Source organism: Grus americana, chromosome 2 (genome assembly GCF_028858705.1).
Source record: "Grus americana isolate bGruAme1 chromosome 2, bGruAme1.mat, whole genome shotgun sequence".
Taxonomy (NCBI): Eukaryota; Metazoa; Chordata; class Aves; order Gruiformes; family Gruidae; genus Grus; species Grus americana.
In genome coordinates this window covers 102,245,065-102,264,028 of record NC_072853.1, presented here as the reverse complement: position 1 = coordinate 102,264,028, position 18,964 = coordinate 102,245,065, and the positions used below count along the sequence as shown (strand labels likewise).

The 18,964-nt window shown below is 41.1% G+C and overlaps 1 protein-coding gene across 9 annotated transcripts in view; it reads left to right on the top strand.

The window, feature by feature from the left end:
- The window catches only part of KIAA0319 (KIAA0319 ortholog), a 61,898-nt gene that overhangs the window by 31,910 nt on the left and 11,024 nt on the right, over positions 1-18,964 (top strand). For 8 of the 9 annotated variants that reach the window (XM_054816535.1, XM_054816533.1, XM_054816530.1 and 5 more), the window contains 13 exons: positions 2,075-2,173; positions 2,854-2,951; positions 3,333-3,420; positions 3,965-4,057; positions 4,692-4,824; positions 6,670-6,898; positions 8,724-8,847; positions 11,088-11,220; positions 12,105-12,253; positions 14,185-14,336; positions 15,899-16,037; positions 17,267-17,426; positions 18,722-18,864. In XM_054816535.1, coding sequence (XP_054672510.1) covers positions 2,075-2,173; positions 2,854-2,951; positions 3,333-3,420; positions 3,965-4,057; positions 4,692-4,824; positions 6,670-6,898; positions 8,724-8,847; positions 11,088-11,220; positions 12,105-12,253; positions 14,185-14,336; positions 15,899-16,037; positions 17,267-17,426; positions 18,722-18,864 — 1,740 coding nt within the window. The remainder of the gene's footprint in view (positions 1-2,074; positions 2,174-2,853; positions 2,952-3,332; positions 3,421-3,964; positions 4,058-4,691; positions 4,825-6,669; positions 6,899-8,723; positions 8,848-11,087; positions 11,221-12,104; positions 12,254-14,184; positions 14,337-15,898; positions 16,038-17,266; positions 17,427-18,721; positions 18,865-18,964) is intronic. The other variant, XM_054816534.1, reaches the window with a different exon arrangement.

Sequence of the window (18,964 nt, the reverse complement as noted above, 5' to 3'; positions counted from 1 at the left end):
AATGTCAGACTTCCAACCTGGTTTTAGTTACAAGCTTGCTCTTTATCCAAATGTAACATCCTCCCACTTTAAGCATGTCAACCTAGAGTAACACTGCAAACTCCAGACCCCTTAGCCAGTTACTTCTGAGGCAGAACTGATCAAATCCATCATTAGTGGGAAATTATAACTCAAGCAAACATAGCAAAGCAAAAAGCACAGATTAAGGGCCTTTTTAAAATGGGTTCATTTTTATACTTGGTGAGAAATACCTAAGGCTTTCTGGACTTTCACAATAGCCTCTTCTAGGCATGCTGTTATTTTTATGTGACTCTTGAGAACATTTCTCCTTCCTAGAAACTTTTCAGTAGGGTTCCCACCATATATAGCTGTCAGATATCATGCAGGAACATTGGTGGGACCTGAGGAAGCCTAGCCCTTAGCGGGGGAGAACATGGCCTCCTCATCCTGGGGAAAACAAAGTTTTACTCTAATTCCGAAGCTGTGAGGAAGCTTATAAGATTTCCAGCTGCAGAGCAAAAGTTTTTATTTTGAAAACAGGACATGTTTAACCACTATGTCCTCTGTAGTTGTGTTAAATTCTATGTGTATGTTAGAGTATCTCCTTTCTCCTGCTGAGTTTCCTGCCTCCCTGTGCACCCTGACAAAGGGTTAGAAGGGCCACAAGAAGCAGGGAAGCACAAATGTGTGTTCTTCTGCACTCCTGATGTACTGAGGGATATGGAGAGCTAAGCCCTTTGGTTCCTGGTAGAGCAAATCTGGTTTGGGACATTCTCAGCACCCTCTGCCACGCTGTAACCTGCCAGCCAGAATAGCTGTAGGAGATCGCAAGAAGAGATGAGCTACAAGAGATCCTTCTCCAAGGCAATGGATCATCATTACCATTGAGTATTGACTAGGCAGCTCCTCCTTCACAGGAGGAGGCTGAAGAGGACTCAAAAAGGAGCTTGGAAGAAGCTGAAGGGAAGGTTGTGGTGAAACTCACCATAAGTACTGCTTTGTACAAAGGTTACCTTAGGTTTGTGCATGCTCAGCCCCACTGTCTTGGAAGTCTCAAAGACAATCCCTCCTTCTCTCCTTTGGTCATCACCCTTATCTAGACATTTTATTCTCATCTCAAGTGGAAGTCAAAGGATTTTTAGAAGTACAGACCTCCACTCCACTGGTGTCTAGGGCTTCTTTCAATGAGCAATTACGGAGCCTTGGGTGCACTTAAGTAGCAGTGACAGAAAGTGTGCTGTCACTGTGGCCTCTTCACTTCATCCATTTTTAGACCTGTCAGCTGCCACTGCTGAGTAGCCTCTTGCTCATCTATTCAGAGTTTGCAAGTTGGACATTTAGACACTAGTGAACTTGGAGAACCTTTGTTCTGTGGGTTCCCAATATTAAAAGGAAGACATTTAAAACCTTTGAAATATAGATCTACGGGAACCTTTCCTGAAGTTATGCTTTGGTATGTTTCTGTTGGGGACTGGATTTGTGGACTTTGGCATTTTTGGAAGAGGAAAGAGTTTTCACAGATGAGAACTAGGAGGGTGTTCCTCGATGGCAAATACATTGAATGTGCAGTTCAGCTACAAAAAAACACCTTTGCCCTGCTGCACTAGTGGAATTTTTAAAAGGGACACTGAGCTGGTCATTGAGGTGTGCCACACAAACATAGAAGTAATGCTTCTTGGTGAAAGAAGACATGATATTAGAGTTCTAGTATAGGCTATGTTACTTTATTTAATAAGGTTTGTTCTAGTGCAAATGGCTTTTTTGTCTTCTGTAATTGCATATTTTTTAATTCCCTCTTTTCTTTAAAACAGAAGTAGGGGAAATGACACTTCATATTTAGGGAAGAAGAAAAATTCTGGTTTGGTAAAAGGTGAAGGAGCCATAGTCATGATTATAATAGATTGTTATTTGACTATGTATTGAGGAATATTTTTTTTTTAACTTACCCTTGCCTATTCACTGTAGAGTGTTTGTCAAATTTTACTTAATCCATTACAAATAATATCTGAAGATACTAAATTTATATCCATCCAATCTGTTAAAACATAATGTACTTATTCTGTCTTAAATACAGTAAAAGAACTTATTGTATCTGCTGGAGATAACATACAAGTGATGCTACCCAAAAATGAGGTGGAACTGAATGCCTTTGTTGTCCCGCCACCGCCTACAGGTGAGTTGAAAGGTCTTGCCATTAAAGGAGATGCACACACTACCAACCTGTAAATGCAGACAAGTCCTGAGTTACGTGAACATCCACACCTCAGGATAAAAACATTTTTCTCATCTCCTAAAACTCCCTATTTTGTGGCTCCAACTGCAGAGACGACTTCCTCCTTTGGATTGATGATATTTTTATTTTTAAGTGGTTTTTATTTTCAGAACCTGAACTCATTAGCCAAATGGTTCAATAGAAGGCCTGTAGTTCCTACCAAAAGATGATGTGAGCCAGGTCATAGTATCTTGCTGTAAAGCAAAGGTGGGGGAAAGTAGGTTCTGAATGCAACATTTACCTTAAAACTACCAGCTTTCAAGCTGCAGCAGCAAAGAATACATATTTCATAGGTAGCTATGTAAAATGCATTCACTTCATGTGAAGCTGTTTTTTCTGAGGAAGTCAGGTATTTGTGAAGTCCATTACATCCTTTCTGCTTTACCAAGTTACAGCACGCTGTGGAAGCTTAACATCTGTTCGTACTGCTTGATTTTGCAGGCTCAAACAGTAGCAGTCATGATTTCCTACTGTAGCATTTTATCTAACGGATAGCGAACTTGATATTTTTTTTTTTTTTGTTTCCTGGGCTTATCTCGAAGGTAAAACTGATTACTCTTATGCTGTGTTATTGCTCTTAGAAACAGCCTACACCTATGAGTGGAGCTTAATTACTCACCCTTCTGACTATGGCGGTGAAATGGAGCGCAGGCACAGCCAGACTTTGAAGCTCTCTCATGTGAGTGAGTTGTAAGCTCAGACCTGTTGTGTTTGTGTGGTCCTTTCACAGGAGTGTAACCTGTGGGGAAGGGCACCTTGATTCAAGGAATGACTGACAGAGTCATCTTCACTTGCATGTGTCACCAAATCTTTGCCAGATTAGAAGTGTCTTTTTTGGAGTGCTCTAATAATTTTCTAAGAGTAAAAATTCCAAAGTGCTTGCTTTGTATTCCTCACTGCTGGGCAGTGACTAGTGGCCTTTTATGTATGTGTTTATAAAAGGAGCTCTAGGTTTTTAGATATCCAGACTTTTCTCTGTTTACAATATAATTGGCACATTTATGCATACTGCTTTTGTATAATTCTACATGTAACCATAATTGTTCTGTGTTTGTCTCAGTTATCGGTGGGACTTTATGCCTTCAAAGTGATGGTGTCTGGTGAAAATGCCTTTGGTGAAGGTTTTGTAAATGTCACAGTCAAACCAGGTAAATTGGTTGGCTAAAATAAATTAATTTCTTCAACGCAAGTAGTTGTACAACATGCTTATCTAATAGTCTGTCAGTTACTATCTGTCAAAGGCATCTGGTAGTCCAGTCATGCAGAGATGTTTCATACCTTGGTGTCTATAAAGCATTTTAAGGAAGTACGGTTAAGGATCTTGCTTACTGTGTTTAAGTGCTTTCTGGCCTTGTACCCTCCTCGGGCAAGACCTGAGAAAGCATCATGCCACCTTTTATGGTCCTCTTCTCCATAACAACTAGGAACAGCAATTAGGTGCTGAGCTGGCTCTAGAGGTCCAGGTCTGATCTAAATTACACCAGCCAGAAGTGACTGCAGCGGAAGACTGCTGTGTCAGTGTGCTACTCTTCCATAATTTTTTCTGACCCTCGTCCAAAAAGGACAGCAGATGCTGCAAAGCTGTCAATCCTAGATTTAGATCACAGGGGACTATTGATCTGTAGAATTATCAGATTAGTCTTGCCTGGGCTTTCACTACTTTTTTTTCTCTTCTCCCCATCTTTCTCACAGCAGTCAGAGTTAACCAGCCACCTGTTGCCGTTGCTTCACCCAAAGTACAGGAAGTGTCTTTGCCTACAACTTCTACCTTCATTGATGGCAGTCGTATGTACTGGACCATCCTGTGCTTATATCCTCTGTTTTTAATATAGAGTTACAACATTATTTGTCAATTACAAGTGAAATTCCTTCTTCTTGCTCAGAAGTTCCCTGAAACGTGATGTATTTCAGGGATTTGAGTCCAGTTATAAATTACTTTAATAAATAAAAAAGTGATAAGATGCAGCCCACTTGGGGGGTGAGATACAGTGTATTGGAGGCTGCTCCAAACAGCAGCTACTCTTACAGCTTCACCCTGCCCTGCCCAGAAGGCCTTTATGCCAGAGCAACCAGAGGCCATGGTAGAGAGCTGTCATGATGAGGGTATGGGTATGATGAGATAAGTGTGTTCATAATTACTGAGAGCAGACAGCTTGGAATGTGCAGAATCTGAGATTGATTTTTTTTTTTTTTTTTTTTAATTTGTGTGTGTGTGAAGAATTTCTTGTTTGTTTAGATAAACCATACCAAATGTAGCTTGGAATCTGTGGTTTTAACAGCTATGGTACATAAACCCTGATTGAATATGCTTGAAAAGATAATTGCAGAAAACCAATTAGGGATCAGTGCGTGAAAGACTGTAGTGTTCATTCCAGCAATTGCTACAAGAAACTGATCTGTTTTTCTTTAATGAACATAGAAAGTATAGATGATACGAAGATAGTGAGTTACCACTGGGAGGAAATTAAAGGTCCTTTGCGAGAGCAGAAGGCATCTGCTGACACACCTGTCTTGCACTTGTCTAACCTTGTTCCTGGAAACTACACTTTCAGGTACCTGCACGCGTACTTTCCTTTGGGGTTTTAACTATTTCTGTGATGTCAGCTAAGTATTTCTCTTTGTGCTCACATGTACCTCCTCAAAGAAAAAACTTAATTTTTCTTCTGCATGCTGTTACCTTTCATTTTGCACAATGGAGAAACACAGGGAGCTTAAAAAGTGCTTGCAGTGATTTTGTGATACTTTACGACACAAAGTTATGGAAACAAAGTACCAGAAATTAAATACCTCCCACTCCCTGCAATAACAACTGTGACAGAATGTATCTCCCTCCCCTGCCCCTCCCCCCCCCCCCCCCCCCCCCCAGCTTAGAAGTTGGCAAGTGTCCTGAGATGAGACTCTGCAGTCAGGCTGTGAAAGTCATCCCCTGGAGGGTGGTTGCAGTCAGAACAGTATTGAGAGACTGATCCTCGCAAGGCAGTGTTGTGTGCTGATTTTGAGTCATTCCGTTCTTCATAAAAGCCTTTGCCTTGCTACTGTTTTCCTCCATTTATGCACTACTGAATCTGGATTTTGTCCAGACAATGGAAGCAATGGTTGTGGTTCTGGGTGTTTTAGTTAAAACCAGAGTTCATTTTGTGAACTTTTTAACTTAAAGCCTAGTCTGCACAGAGGCAGACTTCCCACTGACCCAGCCTGGATTATCTGGCTGCCAGTGGGTAACAGCCTACCAGTCAATATATTATGTATCAATGTAGCATCAGCAGAATGTTGAAGCCAGCATACATGTATGTCAAATGTGGTGCTTTGCATAAGCCTCACCAAAACTTGCATATCTTCAACTTTAATTCTGTGTTCTTTACTGGAATTGTTCCATATTGTACAGTGGCAGAAATGAGCATAGGATTTTTTCTGTATTAAAAAGGGCAGAGCTCGCTTATAAGCAATGCTCTAAACATGTTCCAAACCCTAGGCAATTAAGAAATCACTTGCTATATCTCTGTACCTTTGCGGGGAGGCTGAGGTGCTTGAACAATAGATCAGTGTGTTCAAGCTTACAGGAAATTAGCTGGTCAACAAAATCCAGTGCTGCTGATATGCATGGATGTGCACCCACTGCAAAAGTATGTGTTCCCTAATGAGAGAATTAATGAGCACTAGTTTTGTTCCTACTCAGGGAAAGCTTCCAGTGTTCAGCTGTATGCAGTTATCACGAGATGTGAATAAGAGATGTAGTTGGTTTCCACACTGTGCAGGGTAGCCTTTCATCACTTTCAGGTGTCTGCAGCAGTTTCATTTTAAGATGATTAGTCATTGCATTTCTGAGAGTCAGTAGTGCTTTTTTTAAACCCTGTACTTTCTTAGTTTTGTGATTTGACATCTGCAAAAATCTGAGCTGATGTTAAGCTCTGTTAAAATTAATAATTGTGCCAAAAAGAAATAAGAAGTTAGGAACTGCTACTATGCTATAAGCAGAGCTTCTGAACATGCAGAGTAGTTTTGGATGTAGGTGTTAACAGGAACTGTTCCACTGTGAGTGATGAATGAAATCCCTGGTTTTCACAGAGTAAATTTTTAAAAGAATTTGCAGTGAAATATGTTTGAAATTGCTGGAGTTGCCACTGACTGCAGGGAAAGGGTTTCATTTGGGATCCAGAATTGCTAGACTTTAAGAAAAAAAAAAAAAAAGTTTGAAAGCTGTGTTTGAAAACAGTCTTCTGAATTTCTTTCCCACCTTAGTTGAGGACTTTGAAGCAGAAGTTCATATAATCTAATCAGTGGCTCTGTTTCAGGTGGTGTTTTTGCTCTCTGAGTGCCAGAAAAGGTTGAACTTTGAACTTAGGACTTGGCAGAAGTCCAGTCATAACAGATTTCCAATATTGTTTTTCCTGTTGTAGACTCACAGTGATTGATTCAGATGGAGCCGCTAACTCCACCATTGCATCTCTGACTGTCAACAAACCAGTGGATTACCCACCTATTGCCAATGCAGGACCTAATCAGGCAGTCACCTTGCCCCAGAACTTCATCACGCTGAATGGAAACCAGAGCAGCGATGACCATGAAATTGTCAGCTATGAGTGGTCGCTCAGTCCCAAAAGCAAAGGCAAAGTTGTAGCAATGCAGGTATGTCTATTTCTCCTTACATAGTATTGGAAAGCTCTTTTTCTTTGCCTCTAATGTGAGCAAATACATACCGAAGTAGCTACTCAGAAGCACTGAAATATCTAAAGTGCCTTTCTGCTCCCCCCACCACCCCGATGTATTCTTCTCATCCCTCCCACCTCCCCCCTGATTCCTGTTGCCATTTCTGATTCTTGCTATTGTTTATTCCCTGGTGGTTTGGAAAGGCTTCAAGTTCACAATGTCTGTCCTTGGACCCTAGAGCCTGCTCCACAGGTTTCCATGTTCTGAGAGGCTAGAAGACTGTTTTTGGGAGAATGTGGGGGTAGTCAGGGTTTTCTTGTAACACCTTCTTCTGCAGAAAGTAGGACGCAAACAGAAACTTAATTTTCTGAGTGAAAGATGACAAGACTTTTGGCAGTGTTATGCAGCCGTGCTCTGAGGTAGGGGTTTTTTACGCTCACTAAAACATAGGTATCCTGTGAAAGCTAACTGAATTTGTTCTCTTATTTTCATGGCTTTATTTTTTTTTTAAATCTGAGAAAAGTTAATAAAAATTTTCAGTAGACTTGCACTCAGTAAGTTGGAGGTTCTTGTAGCTCTGTAGGTAGTTGAGGTAATTAATGTAATGAAGCCAGCTGAACCTCAGAAGCCATTTTTTGAGACATGGTTTCTGCTATGCTGCAGAAATGTTGCTCTATACCTTCAGAACTGGAAAGAGATCACTTTGTAGATCTGTTTAGGAAAGGAGTAACATTGATGCAAGCATATACTGTAGAGGCAATTACGAAACTATGGAAGGGCTTATAGCTTAATGGCTTATTTCTGTTCATTTACCAAGATAAACACTTTCCAAAAGCATCAACACAACCTGAACTTGTAGGTTTTAAGAGCTATTCAATCATAAAGCAATCTTCCTGAAAGAAGGGAATGACTGCTTGAGACAATCTAATGGATTCTTTGGGTATTTAATGTGGAGATGCAAGAGCAGTTTACAGTTTCTTTTCAAGAGCATGGTAATCTTTTTTGTGTGCCTAAAGTCGAGGATGCTGGTCTCAGGTGTGTTACATTGTATCCATGGTTAGAGTGCAATGTAACAAGTACCTCTGATGGTTAGTTAATCATTTATCTAGTCCCTTAGTTCTCATTATCATCTTTATCCAAAAAAGATAACCTAATTGCATTGTGATTTGTTATTCCTCATATGAGACATGCCACAAATGTTCATTTTATTAGCAAAAGGACCTATAGCTGGGCCCAGTCATTTTATGAGCTTATACAGATATCAGCTGATACTGCTAGAAGAGTATATTAAACAAGTCAACTCCATCCTGAGTATGCTTTTTCCATAAACCTATCTGGCTGGGATGAAGTCAAGCTTGGTTTTGTGTTTAACCATTTTTAGAAATATTATATTAAAGAATGTCATGATGTTTGTTTTTAAAGTATCTCTAAGGAAATGGAATAAGCTGTAGTAATTTCTATCAGTGTTTAATTTCCTAATTGAGAAAGTCAGTGTGTCCATGAGTTTTACAATTATTGTTCAGAAATAATGCAGCAATTATACCAGCATAAAAAATTAAGGTTTATTGTTCTATAGATATTTCTCTGGGCTATAGGGACAGTTGCAATAATGAATACATTACATCTGTCTGTCAAATTTTATGTTGCCTCTTTGTCTGCAAGATGCTTAAACTGCTTGCTCAAACACTGTGTTTATTATGAATTAAAACAAATTTTTTCTTCACATTTACTCTGTAAGACCTTTTATAATCCATGAGCATTTCTGTTTTATCTCACGCTCCCTCTTTTTATGAATGCTATGTAGGGAGTACGGACGCCGTACCTCCAGTTATCTGCAATGCAGGAGGGAGATTATACGTTTCAGCTGACTGTTACAGACTCTGCGAGGCAGCGGTCCACGGCTGAGGTCACACTGATTGTGCAGCCTGGTAAGTCAGCTGCAGGCAGGGCTGGGTCCCTTGGGGTGGGCTAGCCTGATGCCTTAGCACTGTCCTCAAATGCCTCATCTCCCCGCATTGCAGCACTGAGATGGCAGTCTGAATGTCTGGTATCCCTGCATCAAGGACTCTTCCACCTCCATTTTCTGTCAAAGCAAACAGGAAAAAGAACTGTAGAATTGTAGAATGCCTAGGTGGTGATCCTAAGGGCTCACACCGGCCTGATTACGTAAGTCAGCCTGCAGAGATGTGAGTGTACTTCTAAAAGCTGAAATGTAGCTCTGAGTTTAATATCCTCCAAAATCTGTTTTGCAAAGCTGTTCAGAGTATCAGTCAGTGCTTTGCTCATTTTTCTTACTGTTTTGCAGTTCTCCAAGAATCCTTGTGTGATTTCAGTTCTCACTAGAATTGCATTGCCCTTCCTAGGGAAAAGTTTCAAGTAAGGAATTTTCAAAAGCTGCATCTTTCACACATTTGTTTAGATTTGGGAGCCAAGTGATGAATTGAGCCCAAAATGTCCAGCCCTCATGAGATTTTTTTTTTTTTTTGTAATATGTTTGCCTGTTGCATCCAAAGTGGCCTTTTCTGCCTGTCTGAAGGTCTCACATTCCACCGTGGGGCAATGTTTTATCTTCCTGTTGTTGCTTATTACACATCTTTTTGTAGATGACCCCTTCTGGAAAAACTTTACAGTAGGCATTTACTGCAGAAATCAAGAATGTGAATTGGAAGTACAGTGTGTGGAGGTGTCTTTTAGACCTGTTATAGTGTGGAACTAGGAGGATGCTCTTGTCTAAGTCAGGTCTAAGGGGAAAATAAATATCCAGGAAAATGGTAGCGTTGCCAGTTTTACCTTGCCACAAAAGCAGAAGTTGAAAACAGAATAAGAGGTTATATGTTTCTGTACTAAATTCTCAAAGGCTCTAAATTGGCATTAACCTAGTGGTGTCATGTTGACCTGGAGCAGCAGAAAACCTCAGCCAGTATCTTCTTCGAGGACAAAGAACAGCAATGACACCAAGCTGTGTGTGGTCGACACGCTGGAGGGAAGGGATGCCATCCAGAGGGACCTTGACAGGCCTGTGCAAACCGCATGAAGTTCAGCGAGGCCAAGTGCAAGGTCCTGCATGTGGGTCAGTGCAATCCCAAGCACAGCTACAGGCTGGGTACAGAAAGCAGCCCTGAGGAGGAGGACTTGGGGGTATCGATTGATGAGAAGCTCAGCATGAGCCAGCAGTGTGCGCTTGCAGCCCAGAAAGCCAACCGTGTCCCGAGCTGCATCAAAAGAGGCATGACCAGCAGGTCGAGGGAGGTGATCCTGCCCCTCTACTCCGCTCTTGTGAGACCCCACCTGGAGTACTGCGTCCAGCTCTGGGGGTCGCAGTACAGGAGAGACATGGAGCTGTTGGAGCGAGTCCAAAGGAGGGCCACGAAGCTGATCGGAGGGATGGAGCACCTCTCCTGTGAGGACAGGCTGAGAGAGTTGGGGTTGTTCAGCCTGGAGAAAAGAAGGCTCTGGGGAGATCTAATTGTGGCTTACCAGTACCTGAAGGGGCCTACAGGAAAGCTGGAGAGGGACTGTTTATGAGGGAGTGTAGTGACAGGACAAGGGGTAATGGGTTTAAGCTGAAGGAGGGTCGATTTAGATTAGATGTTAGGAAGAAATTCTTTCCTGTGAGGGTGGTGAGGCACTGGCACAGGTTGCCCAGAGAGGTTGTGGATGCCCCCTCCCTGGAAGTGTTTAAGGCCAGGTTGGATGGGTCTTTGGGCAACGTGGTCTAGTGGAGGGTGTCCCTGCCCACAGCAGGGGGGTTGGAACTAGATGGTCTTTGAGGTCCCTTCCAACCCAAACCATTCTGTGATTCTATGAACCGTATTTATGTGGGTGGTTTTGAAAGGGATGCAATGGTGGAACAAGGAGAATACACCACCACTCTTGTTATACAACTTTTCACACAGTGCATTGAGCATGGTGCAAAATTCTTGGAATGTGACTGTGCCTTTGATATGATTGTGAAAAAGGGAAGTACTTGCTGTGGGTTTTGCCTTGTTGCAGAGCTGGTTGTTCCCACCCAGTATTTTCTGCTGGCTTGTGCACATTATATTTGTGATTTTTACCTTTGAGCCAATATATCAAATTTGTAGTGTAATATTCTGCGTAAAGTCTTCTCTCTGGCAGTCCTTGCCAGTGACTACCTAGCAAAGTCGTACACTAAATATTATTTTTACAGAAAATAACAGCCCTCCAGTAGCAGTCGCTGGCCCTGACAAGGAATTGACTTTCCCAGTAGAAAGTACTACACTGGATGGAAGCAAAAGCCAAGATGACCAAGGCATTGTCTTCTATCACTGGGAAAATATCAGGTATCCAGAGGCTTTACTAATCTGCATTAAAATAGAGAACAAAGTGAAAGTGATTGTGTGCCAGAGCCTCTTATGCAATTGTGTTGGGTGATGCACTGTTTGAGAACTGCTTTGAGGCTCTTCCTGCTCAGGTGGTAATAGGGTGAGAGACAGAAACTGTAAGTTCAACTTGGAAAGCTTAGGCAATCTCTGCCTGTGTTTTCCAATGTGTTGGTTTGAGGCCAACTGTTATAAAGTTAAAAGAAAATGACAGGAACTTCCTTGTCTCCTGTTAAAAAGTGAGTAACAGGCTTGGGTACCATCCTGTACAAAGTTTTCCCATTAGTGCTTAGAATTAGGGTTTCTAAGTCACTTGTTTGTTGAATAATAAAGTAAATTGACAATCTGTTTAGCCTGAGCTTTCAGTAGTAGGTGACTAAAGCACTCTTGAATGATGATTGACAGTGTTTTACAAATCTTTGTAATTGTATGTTTATATGCAAAACTAATTGATCCTTAACAAAAGGACAAGGTATTAGCTCATGCAGCTGTTGTATCCATGGTACAGGAAGAGGTTTATTGGCACCCTGTGTATGTCGTGAGCGGCTCTTAGAGCAACAGTGTTTGCATGCTCCCGTGAAATAATACAGCGAGGAGGTTGAACTTCTGGGGTGCATTTTCTACTCTTCTAATAACTGGGTATGTGATGCTTGGGTGCTTTGAATATCTTGCAGAAAATGGATTTATGAATTCTCTGAACTAAACTCATGACTCCTATAGTTCTTTAACCATCAGTGTTTATAGCAGCAGTAGAACAACAATATACATAAAAGCAAATGAGCGATGCTGCTGTAAGAACAATGTGGCTGTCTGTGCAGGATTATTTTTGAGATGTTTTGTTTCAGTGGACCAAGCTCAGTACAGATGGAAAATGGCAACAAAGCAATAGCAACTGTGACTGGTCTTCAGGTTGGTACCTATCGCTTCAGGCTGACCGTGAAAGACCAACAGGGCTTAAGCAGTGCATCTGTGCTTTCTATTACTGTGAAGGAAGGTAAGCCTAGTTGCTGCTTCTTAGGATATGATAGGCAACTTGCCAGTTAATTCAATCATTGACAGACTGTAAAGGAAATTGGAACAGAAAAGGATAATGTATCTGTTGTCATATTTCAAGGGTATTCAAGAATAGTTACTGCTATTTTGTAATAAAGTAATATTGTGAGTGACTGGCAGAAGTAACTTCACTTACTGCAAGCTTTTTTAAAGTTAAATATATTTAGAATTAGTTGTAATAAAAATGCTCCAAAATACTGTTTTTGACCATGGTGTGTCTCCTTCATTAAGAGGATATGTTTTTATTTTATTCTCAAAGTTAAGCTTTGAGCAGAAAGGCAATTTTACTGTGGATTTTAAGTAACATCCAAGAAATGAGGTCTCAGAGTATACCAATTTCCACTTAAAAACTTAATATTAAAAGACCTATATTTTTTTATACAGAGACACAGTTGCTGTGGTGTTTTTTATTTTTTTCTTCCAGTGTGCATGCTGTAGAAGAGGCTTTAGGGTAATAATACTTACTTTGTGAGATAAAAGGTACTGTCAGGTACTCCTGACAGATTTCATAGTGTTGACTTATGTTGCATCCTCAAGTTTGCAGGTGGTGATAATCCAACCATCTTTTGCTTCATTTTGTTCCTTACGGAGTGATTTTAGCAATTTCCATGGGCCTATGCCTCCTTTTAAAGAAGATGGCATAGTACATTTCAAATCTCTTTTGGTCCAGAGTTTGGCTTTCTGTTGCATGTCTTGTTTTTTGAGGGGAGAGGTGCACTCTGGCTCTGCAAGTGTGGTACCTGTACCATTTATGAAATGATAGTAGAGTTGCAGCAAAATCTTAGCTGCTGACTTTTTTGAAAACAATGCAGCCTTGATTCTTTTCCACTTGGTATCACTGCAGAAGAAATGCGTGTTGGAGAAGCTGGACTCAGTTTTACCTATGGGTATCCTTGGTTGAACTGTTCCAGGGTTTGTTAGGTATTTAGTCAGAAATATATGGCAAGAGCTCTGCGCAGATGTGTCTCGTGGTCTCATTCATGCTGTGAGGTGTAGCCACAGTGTACTGATTACCATCATAGATTCAAGTATGCTTCAATAGCCAAGTTTAATCAACTGGTTTATTTGAAAGAGACAAGAAGATCGCTTGTATCACAGAGAACTCTACATTGTTCTAGAGAATAGAGTTACAGCCAATGCCCTGGACATCTGCCCAAAGTTGATTTATTTATCTCCAACCTAATATTCACACCAGCGAGGTATTTCACTCAGCCTTACAGCTTCCTGGAGCTCTGTCTTTGCATTCTAAACAAAACTCATTGATGTCTGGTTTCTGGAAAGAGAATGTTCATGTTTGTTTGGTATTTTTTGGCCATACTTCAATGCATGCCTTAATTTCACTGCTACCGGTAAGCAAAAAGCATTCGGGAACTGGGTTTACTCTAAGTTTCCTGAATACACTTTGCCTAAATACAGGCATTGTGAAGATGTAAGACCTTACACAAGCTTCTATTAGGTAATAAGTGATTCTCAAGAGGACAAGAGCCCAGCATGGTGATCTCATGCTGGGCTGCGTTTCTAAGTAGGCAGAAAATCTCTCTGCTTGACTGAGAACTGACACAGAAGTTATTTTGAGACTGTAAATAGACTGTAAATGCTTTTTGAAAAAGAGTTTTTTGAATGGTACCTCTTATTGGTATTCTCCTCATGGTGCAGCTCTGCTTTTCTCAGGTTGTAATAATCCCGGAGCCAAATTCTGTATTACCCACTCATCCTTTCCCTGTACCTTTGACACGAGATTCTGTTGTTACTGCCTGTAATCATCAGGTAAAGAATTGCAGTGTGAGTGTATTGGCAATGGCAGGTCACATTTTGCATGTTTTGAAAGCAAATCCTTCTCAAATCCTTCTCCTCCACTATTTTTATGGCTAGAAAACAACAGTCCACCCCGGGCGCATGCTGGTGGGAAGCATGTTCTAGTGCTTCCAAATAACTCTGTTACCTTGGATGGCTCAAGGTCTGCTGATGACCAGGGGATTGTCTCGTATTTGTGGATTCGAGATGGCCAAAGCCCAGCAGCTGGGGTAAGTTTCTTGAAGGTTGTAAGTGGAGTCAAATTCATCTCTTGTTATGAATGTAGCATCACTGCAGCAAGGCAAGCGGGTACAACTCATAAGATGCTATGAGGCATGGTGCCTGTTTCTGGTTTGTCTCCCCTGCTCTCCCTAATACTTTGATTCAAGGGGCTTGTGACATTTTCAGTATTGTAGAGTATGGTAGCTACGTAAGAGGACTGCAGCAATGTGGACCTGGTTGGGAAAGACTCAAGACAGAAGAATGAAGTTGTGGCTCTTTAAAAGTACCAAGATAGTACCAGGCTAATGTGTTTGAGAGAAAAATCATCTGAAATCTAGATATTCCAAAGGAGGAAGGCTCAGAGAGAGCAAGTAGTGCTGATAAAGACTAAGGAACCATGTCTAGTACCAGATGAGGTGAAACTTGCAGTTTAAGATAAAAATGGTGTTTGGCATTATATGTGTAGATACCTTGCCTGGCAGACCGCAGTGAATAGTCTGGATCATTAGGGCAGTGGAGTCTGGTCTCCGAGTGAGGGCAGACAGTAGAAGTACCTCATGGTAAACTGAGGTTTATATGTCAGCTACTAATACTGTGATAACTCCTTTTGCCTATCCACGCAAAGTGTTGTGGACAGCTCTTCACAGTCAGGAAGATAGCGGCAAATTGGCAAAAACTGGGAGAGGAGAAACAGCAAAATGATAACAAAGCTTCTAGAAGCAATTCACATAAGGGTATGAGAAGAGTTGAAGAGGTTTAGCTTAAAATATAGCTGGCAGGGATAACAGTTGGAAATACATTAAATCCAAGGAAAGGAAATAATTTGGATTGTAAGAAAGCAGAACTAAGGATACTGGAGTAAAATTGAGTAAGAATAATGTAACTGTCTAGGATTTTCAAGCAGGTGAGTACTTGAGAATGTCAGCTGTTCTGTGGTTTTTTTTTTTAAATGAGAATATCCATACTATGCAAACATCCTCATCCTCGTTCTGTGATTCTGTGAACTCCCACTTCCAAGTTTGTATTACTCTGCTATAGTGGTAGGTCACATTTGTCCCAAAAGCCATAGCAAGAACTCACATTCAGATACCTGAATTGATAGTCACTCCTGTGACTTTCTCAGAGGATATAATTGGAGAATCACGGAATGGTAGGAATTGGAAGGGCCCTCTAGTCCAACCCCCCTGCTAGAGCAGGATCACCTAGAGCAGGTTACAGAGGATCGCATCCGGGCAGGCTTTGAATATCTCCAGAGAAGGAGACTCCACAGCCTCTCTGGGCAACCTGTTCCAGTGCTCAGTCACCCTCAAAGTCAAGAAGTTTTTCCTCATACTGAGATGGAACTTCCTGTCTTCCGGTTTGTGCCCGTTGCCCTTGTCCTGTCACTGGGCACCATTGAGAAGAGCCTAGCCCCCTCCTCTAGACATCCGCCCTTTAGGTAGTCATAAGCGTTGATGAGATCCCGTTTCAGTCTTCTCCAGGCTAAACAGACCCAAGCTCTCTTAACCTTTCCTCATGAGAGAGATGCTTCTGTCCCCTAAATAATCATCCCAGTACCTTTTTTTTGCAGGATGTGATCTATGGCTCAGACCACGAGGCAGTACTGCAGCTAACTAATCTGGTGGAAGGAACCTACACTTTTCACTTGAAAGTGACGGATGCCAAAGGAGACTCAGATATTGATTCAGCAACTGTTGAAGTGCGGCCTGGTATGACAATTAAAAGGTCATCGATACGTTGTGAATACCTCATCTTTGTTCTCCTTTTCACTTATGTATTTCAACATTGATAAGATTCTCAAGTTAAAACACAAAGCAAGCGGGTCTCTCCATACCTTCTTGTTGTCAGGATTCTTAACTACCAATTACACCATTGCCTTACTGGAAGCCTAAATAAATAAAAATCATACTTCTAGTTAATATTTTCATTAGTTTTTGTTGCTTTTTGTTCATTGTAGGTTTTTGTTTCTTTTTTTCTGGTTGTTAATCTGTTTGGCCAAGGGAAAGGGACGGGAGCTGAGCATTAAGTTTAGGTAGAAACGCTGCACTTGTGTGTTTGATGGTTGAAAGTGTGTTTATGCTTGTTTTCTTCCTTTCATCCTAAAGGACAAAAACCTCAAAGAATTTAAGGGTTTCTTAAATTGTCTTTTCATGCTTTGATATTGCTCATGTATAGACTTATTTTCAAATGCAGGATAAATGGCTATGTGATGGAAGCATAAGTTGAGGTTTCAGGAAATGAGTTTGAAATCATGGGTCTGTCCGAGATTTCTTGTTTGTCTGGTTCCTGGGCAATGATTTTATTTCTGTTCCTCACTTTATTGTTGAATGTAGTCCAAATAATTGGGTCAGGATTCTCATTGGATATCTGTGAAGCTTGTTTTGTTTGCAAGGCACTCTAGAAGTTCAAGTATTATTTAACAGAACCCTCAGTTTATGCAGGTAAACATATTTGATATTTCTCAAATTGACCGTCGTCATTTCGACTCGCTCACACAGTCTTGCATGCTACCATACGAGTCCATCTTTGCCTCCCTTTTCCTGGGTGGTAGCCAGTAGTAGATAACTAGCAGGGAACTGAAGAATTAGACTCACCTATTCCTTACCTCTGACCATAAGATGGCAGCATTTAGGGGAACAGAAGTTGCTATTCTGCGCAGAGATGTGTTAATGCTGAACAGAAGTACACATTGAAGTGCTTTCTTTCAACTGATAAGCTTTGTTGCTATCTAAGGAGCCACCAGGTTTGTTTCAGAGGCAATGTGGAAATATAGGCTAAGTACTTTCTTAGAACACAAAAGGGTTAGGGCATAAGCGATATGGGTCACGTGCAGGAAAATACAGTATTAATAAATACTTTTGAGTACTGCATGTTGTCTTCAGTTGGTACTGAAATATTTGCCAGGATCTGAAAGAATAGCATGTTGTTCTTCTGTCAGATCCCAAGAGGAGTGGTCTGGTGGAGCTGATTCTGCAAGTTGGAGTAGGACAGCTGAGTGAACAGCAAAAGGACACCCTGGTGAGACAGCTGGCTGTATTACTGAATGTTTTGGATTCAGATATCAAAGTTCAGAAGATACAAGCCTACTCAGATATAAGGTACAAAGATATCCTGCGGTGCCAGGAAGATTTGTGATTTTCATTGACTCTTTCACAGCTCATAATTAGTTGCAAAATAATCATTTCTGAGATGACAAAAAAATGCTATAGCTCGTAACAGGATATACTTTAAAAGGTGAATTTCTTCTGCTGTGGTAGAAAATTGATGAAGTAAGCTCTCTGGAGGCTCAGAACTGACATGTTTTGTTTAGAAAAAAAAAATTTAAAATTCTCTGTATAGGTTTTTTTTATTTATTCCTTTAAATAAAATGTGTGCATATATTTCAGCGTTTTTATTCCATACAGTGCTATTATTTTTTCCAAATGCTGGCTGGAGTGAGACAGACAGACTTTCTCACAGTGAAGTAGGCATTATATTGCAAAATAAGGTTCCAGCTGTATCTAACCAAACCTGTTTTACTCCCCTTCTCTTCTACTTCCTTTCTAAGGTTTTGGTATTCCCAGTGTTTTATAAACATTTTCCCAGGTAACTGGTGACAAAAATTATTTTTTTTGCAGAGAAAACTACACAGCGGATACTCCTAAGTGTGGTATATTACTCTGAAGTAGAAATACCCCCTCTACTTGGTGTAGAGGGGTGGAGATAGCTGTGCATACCCAGAGAGAACTTCTCACCATGATTGGCAGAACCTGTTGACATGAGTTATCTTTACTTCTTGTTAACTGGTTGGTAATTTAAAACCCATTTTGGTGTCTGTCTAGCTCTCTGGGAAACTCTTGAAATTTAAAAACAGTTTGGAAAATTAATCACAGCTTCCAATTACTGCTTTTCAGATAAAGATGTTCCCTGAAGTGGAACGGGATGAAATCAACAGCACCCAACTTGGGGGGGGAATAATCCAGGGGGAGGAGGGAGGGTTCCCACATGAATTTCTCTGGCTCCCTTGCTTCTGAGCTTTTCTTTCTCTTAAATGCAGTTTCCCAAAGTTACTCATACTGCTTTGTGACAGATTCTGGATGAGAGTGGGGGAGGCAAATGTATACATAATTACTCTTAAAGCGAGCATCAGTAAGATCAAGGAGGGAATTGCATTTCCTGTTGTCCTCACCGTTCTTCTATGAAACTGAGAAGCCAGAGAACTGCTGGTGCTCCCTGCTCAGAATGAAGCCCATGGTGTTTGAATGGAGTTGACTGATCCATGGACAGAGTTCCCTAATCTTTGTCAGTGGTGACATTTGCTTTCCAGAAACAAACAAAACCAAAGGCTGTAAACTGAATGCCTGACACAAGTGATCTTTGACAGCAGTCATGACCTTAGCTGTTCTTTCTGCAGCACTGCGGTTGTGTTCTACGTGCAGAATGGGCATCCTTCCAAGGTGATCAAGGCATCAGATGTCTCACGAACTCTGCATGTGCAGCTTTTGAAAGAGAAGGCTGATTTTCTGCTTTTTAAAGTCCTGCGGGTTGACACGGCTGGTATGTTTTGGATCATGCTTGCTCATCTTAGAACTTTGCAGGGCATTTGGCTAACACGGCAACCTGGAAACAGTGCGTGAAGGCTTTCTGTCTGCCATCT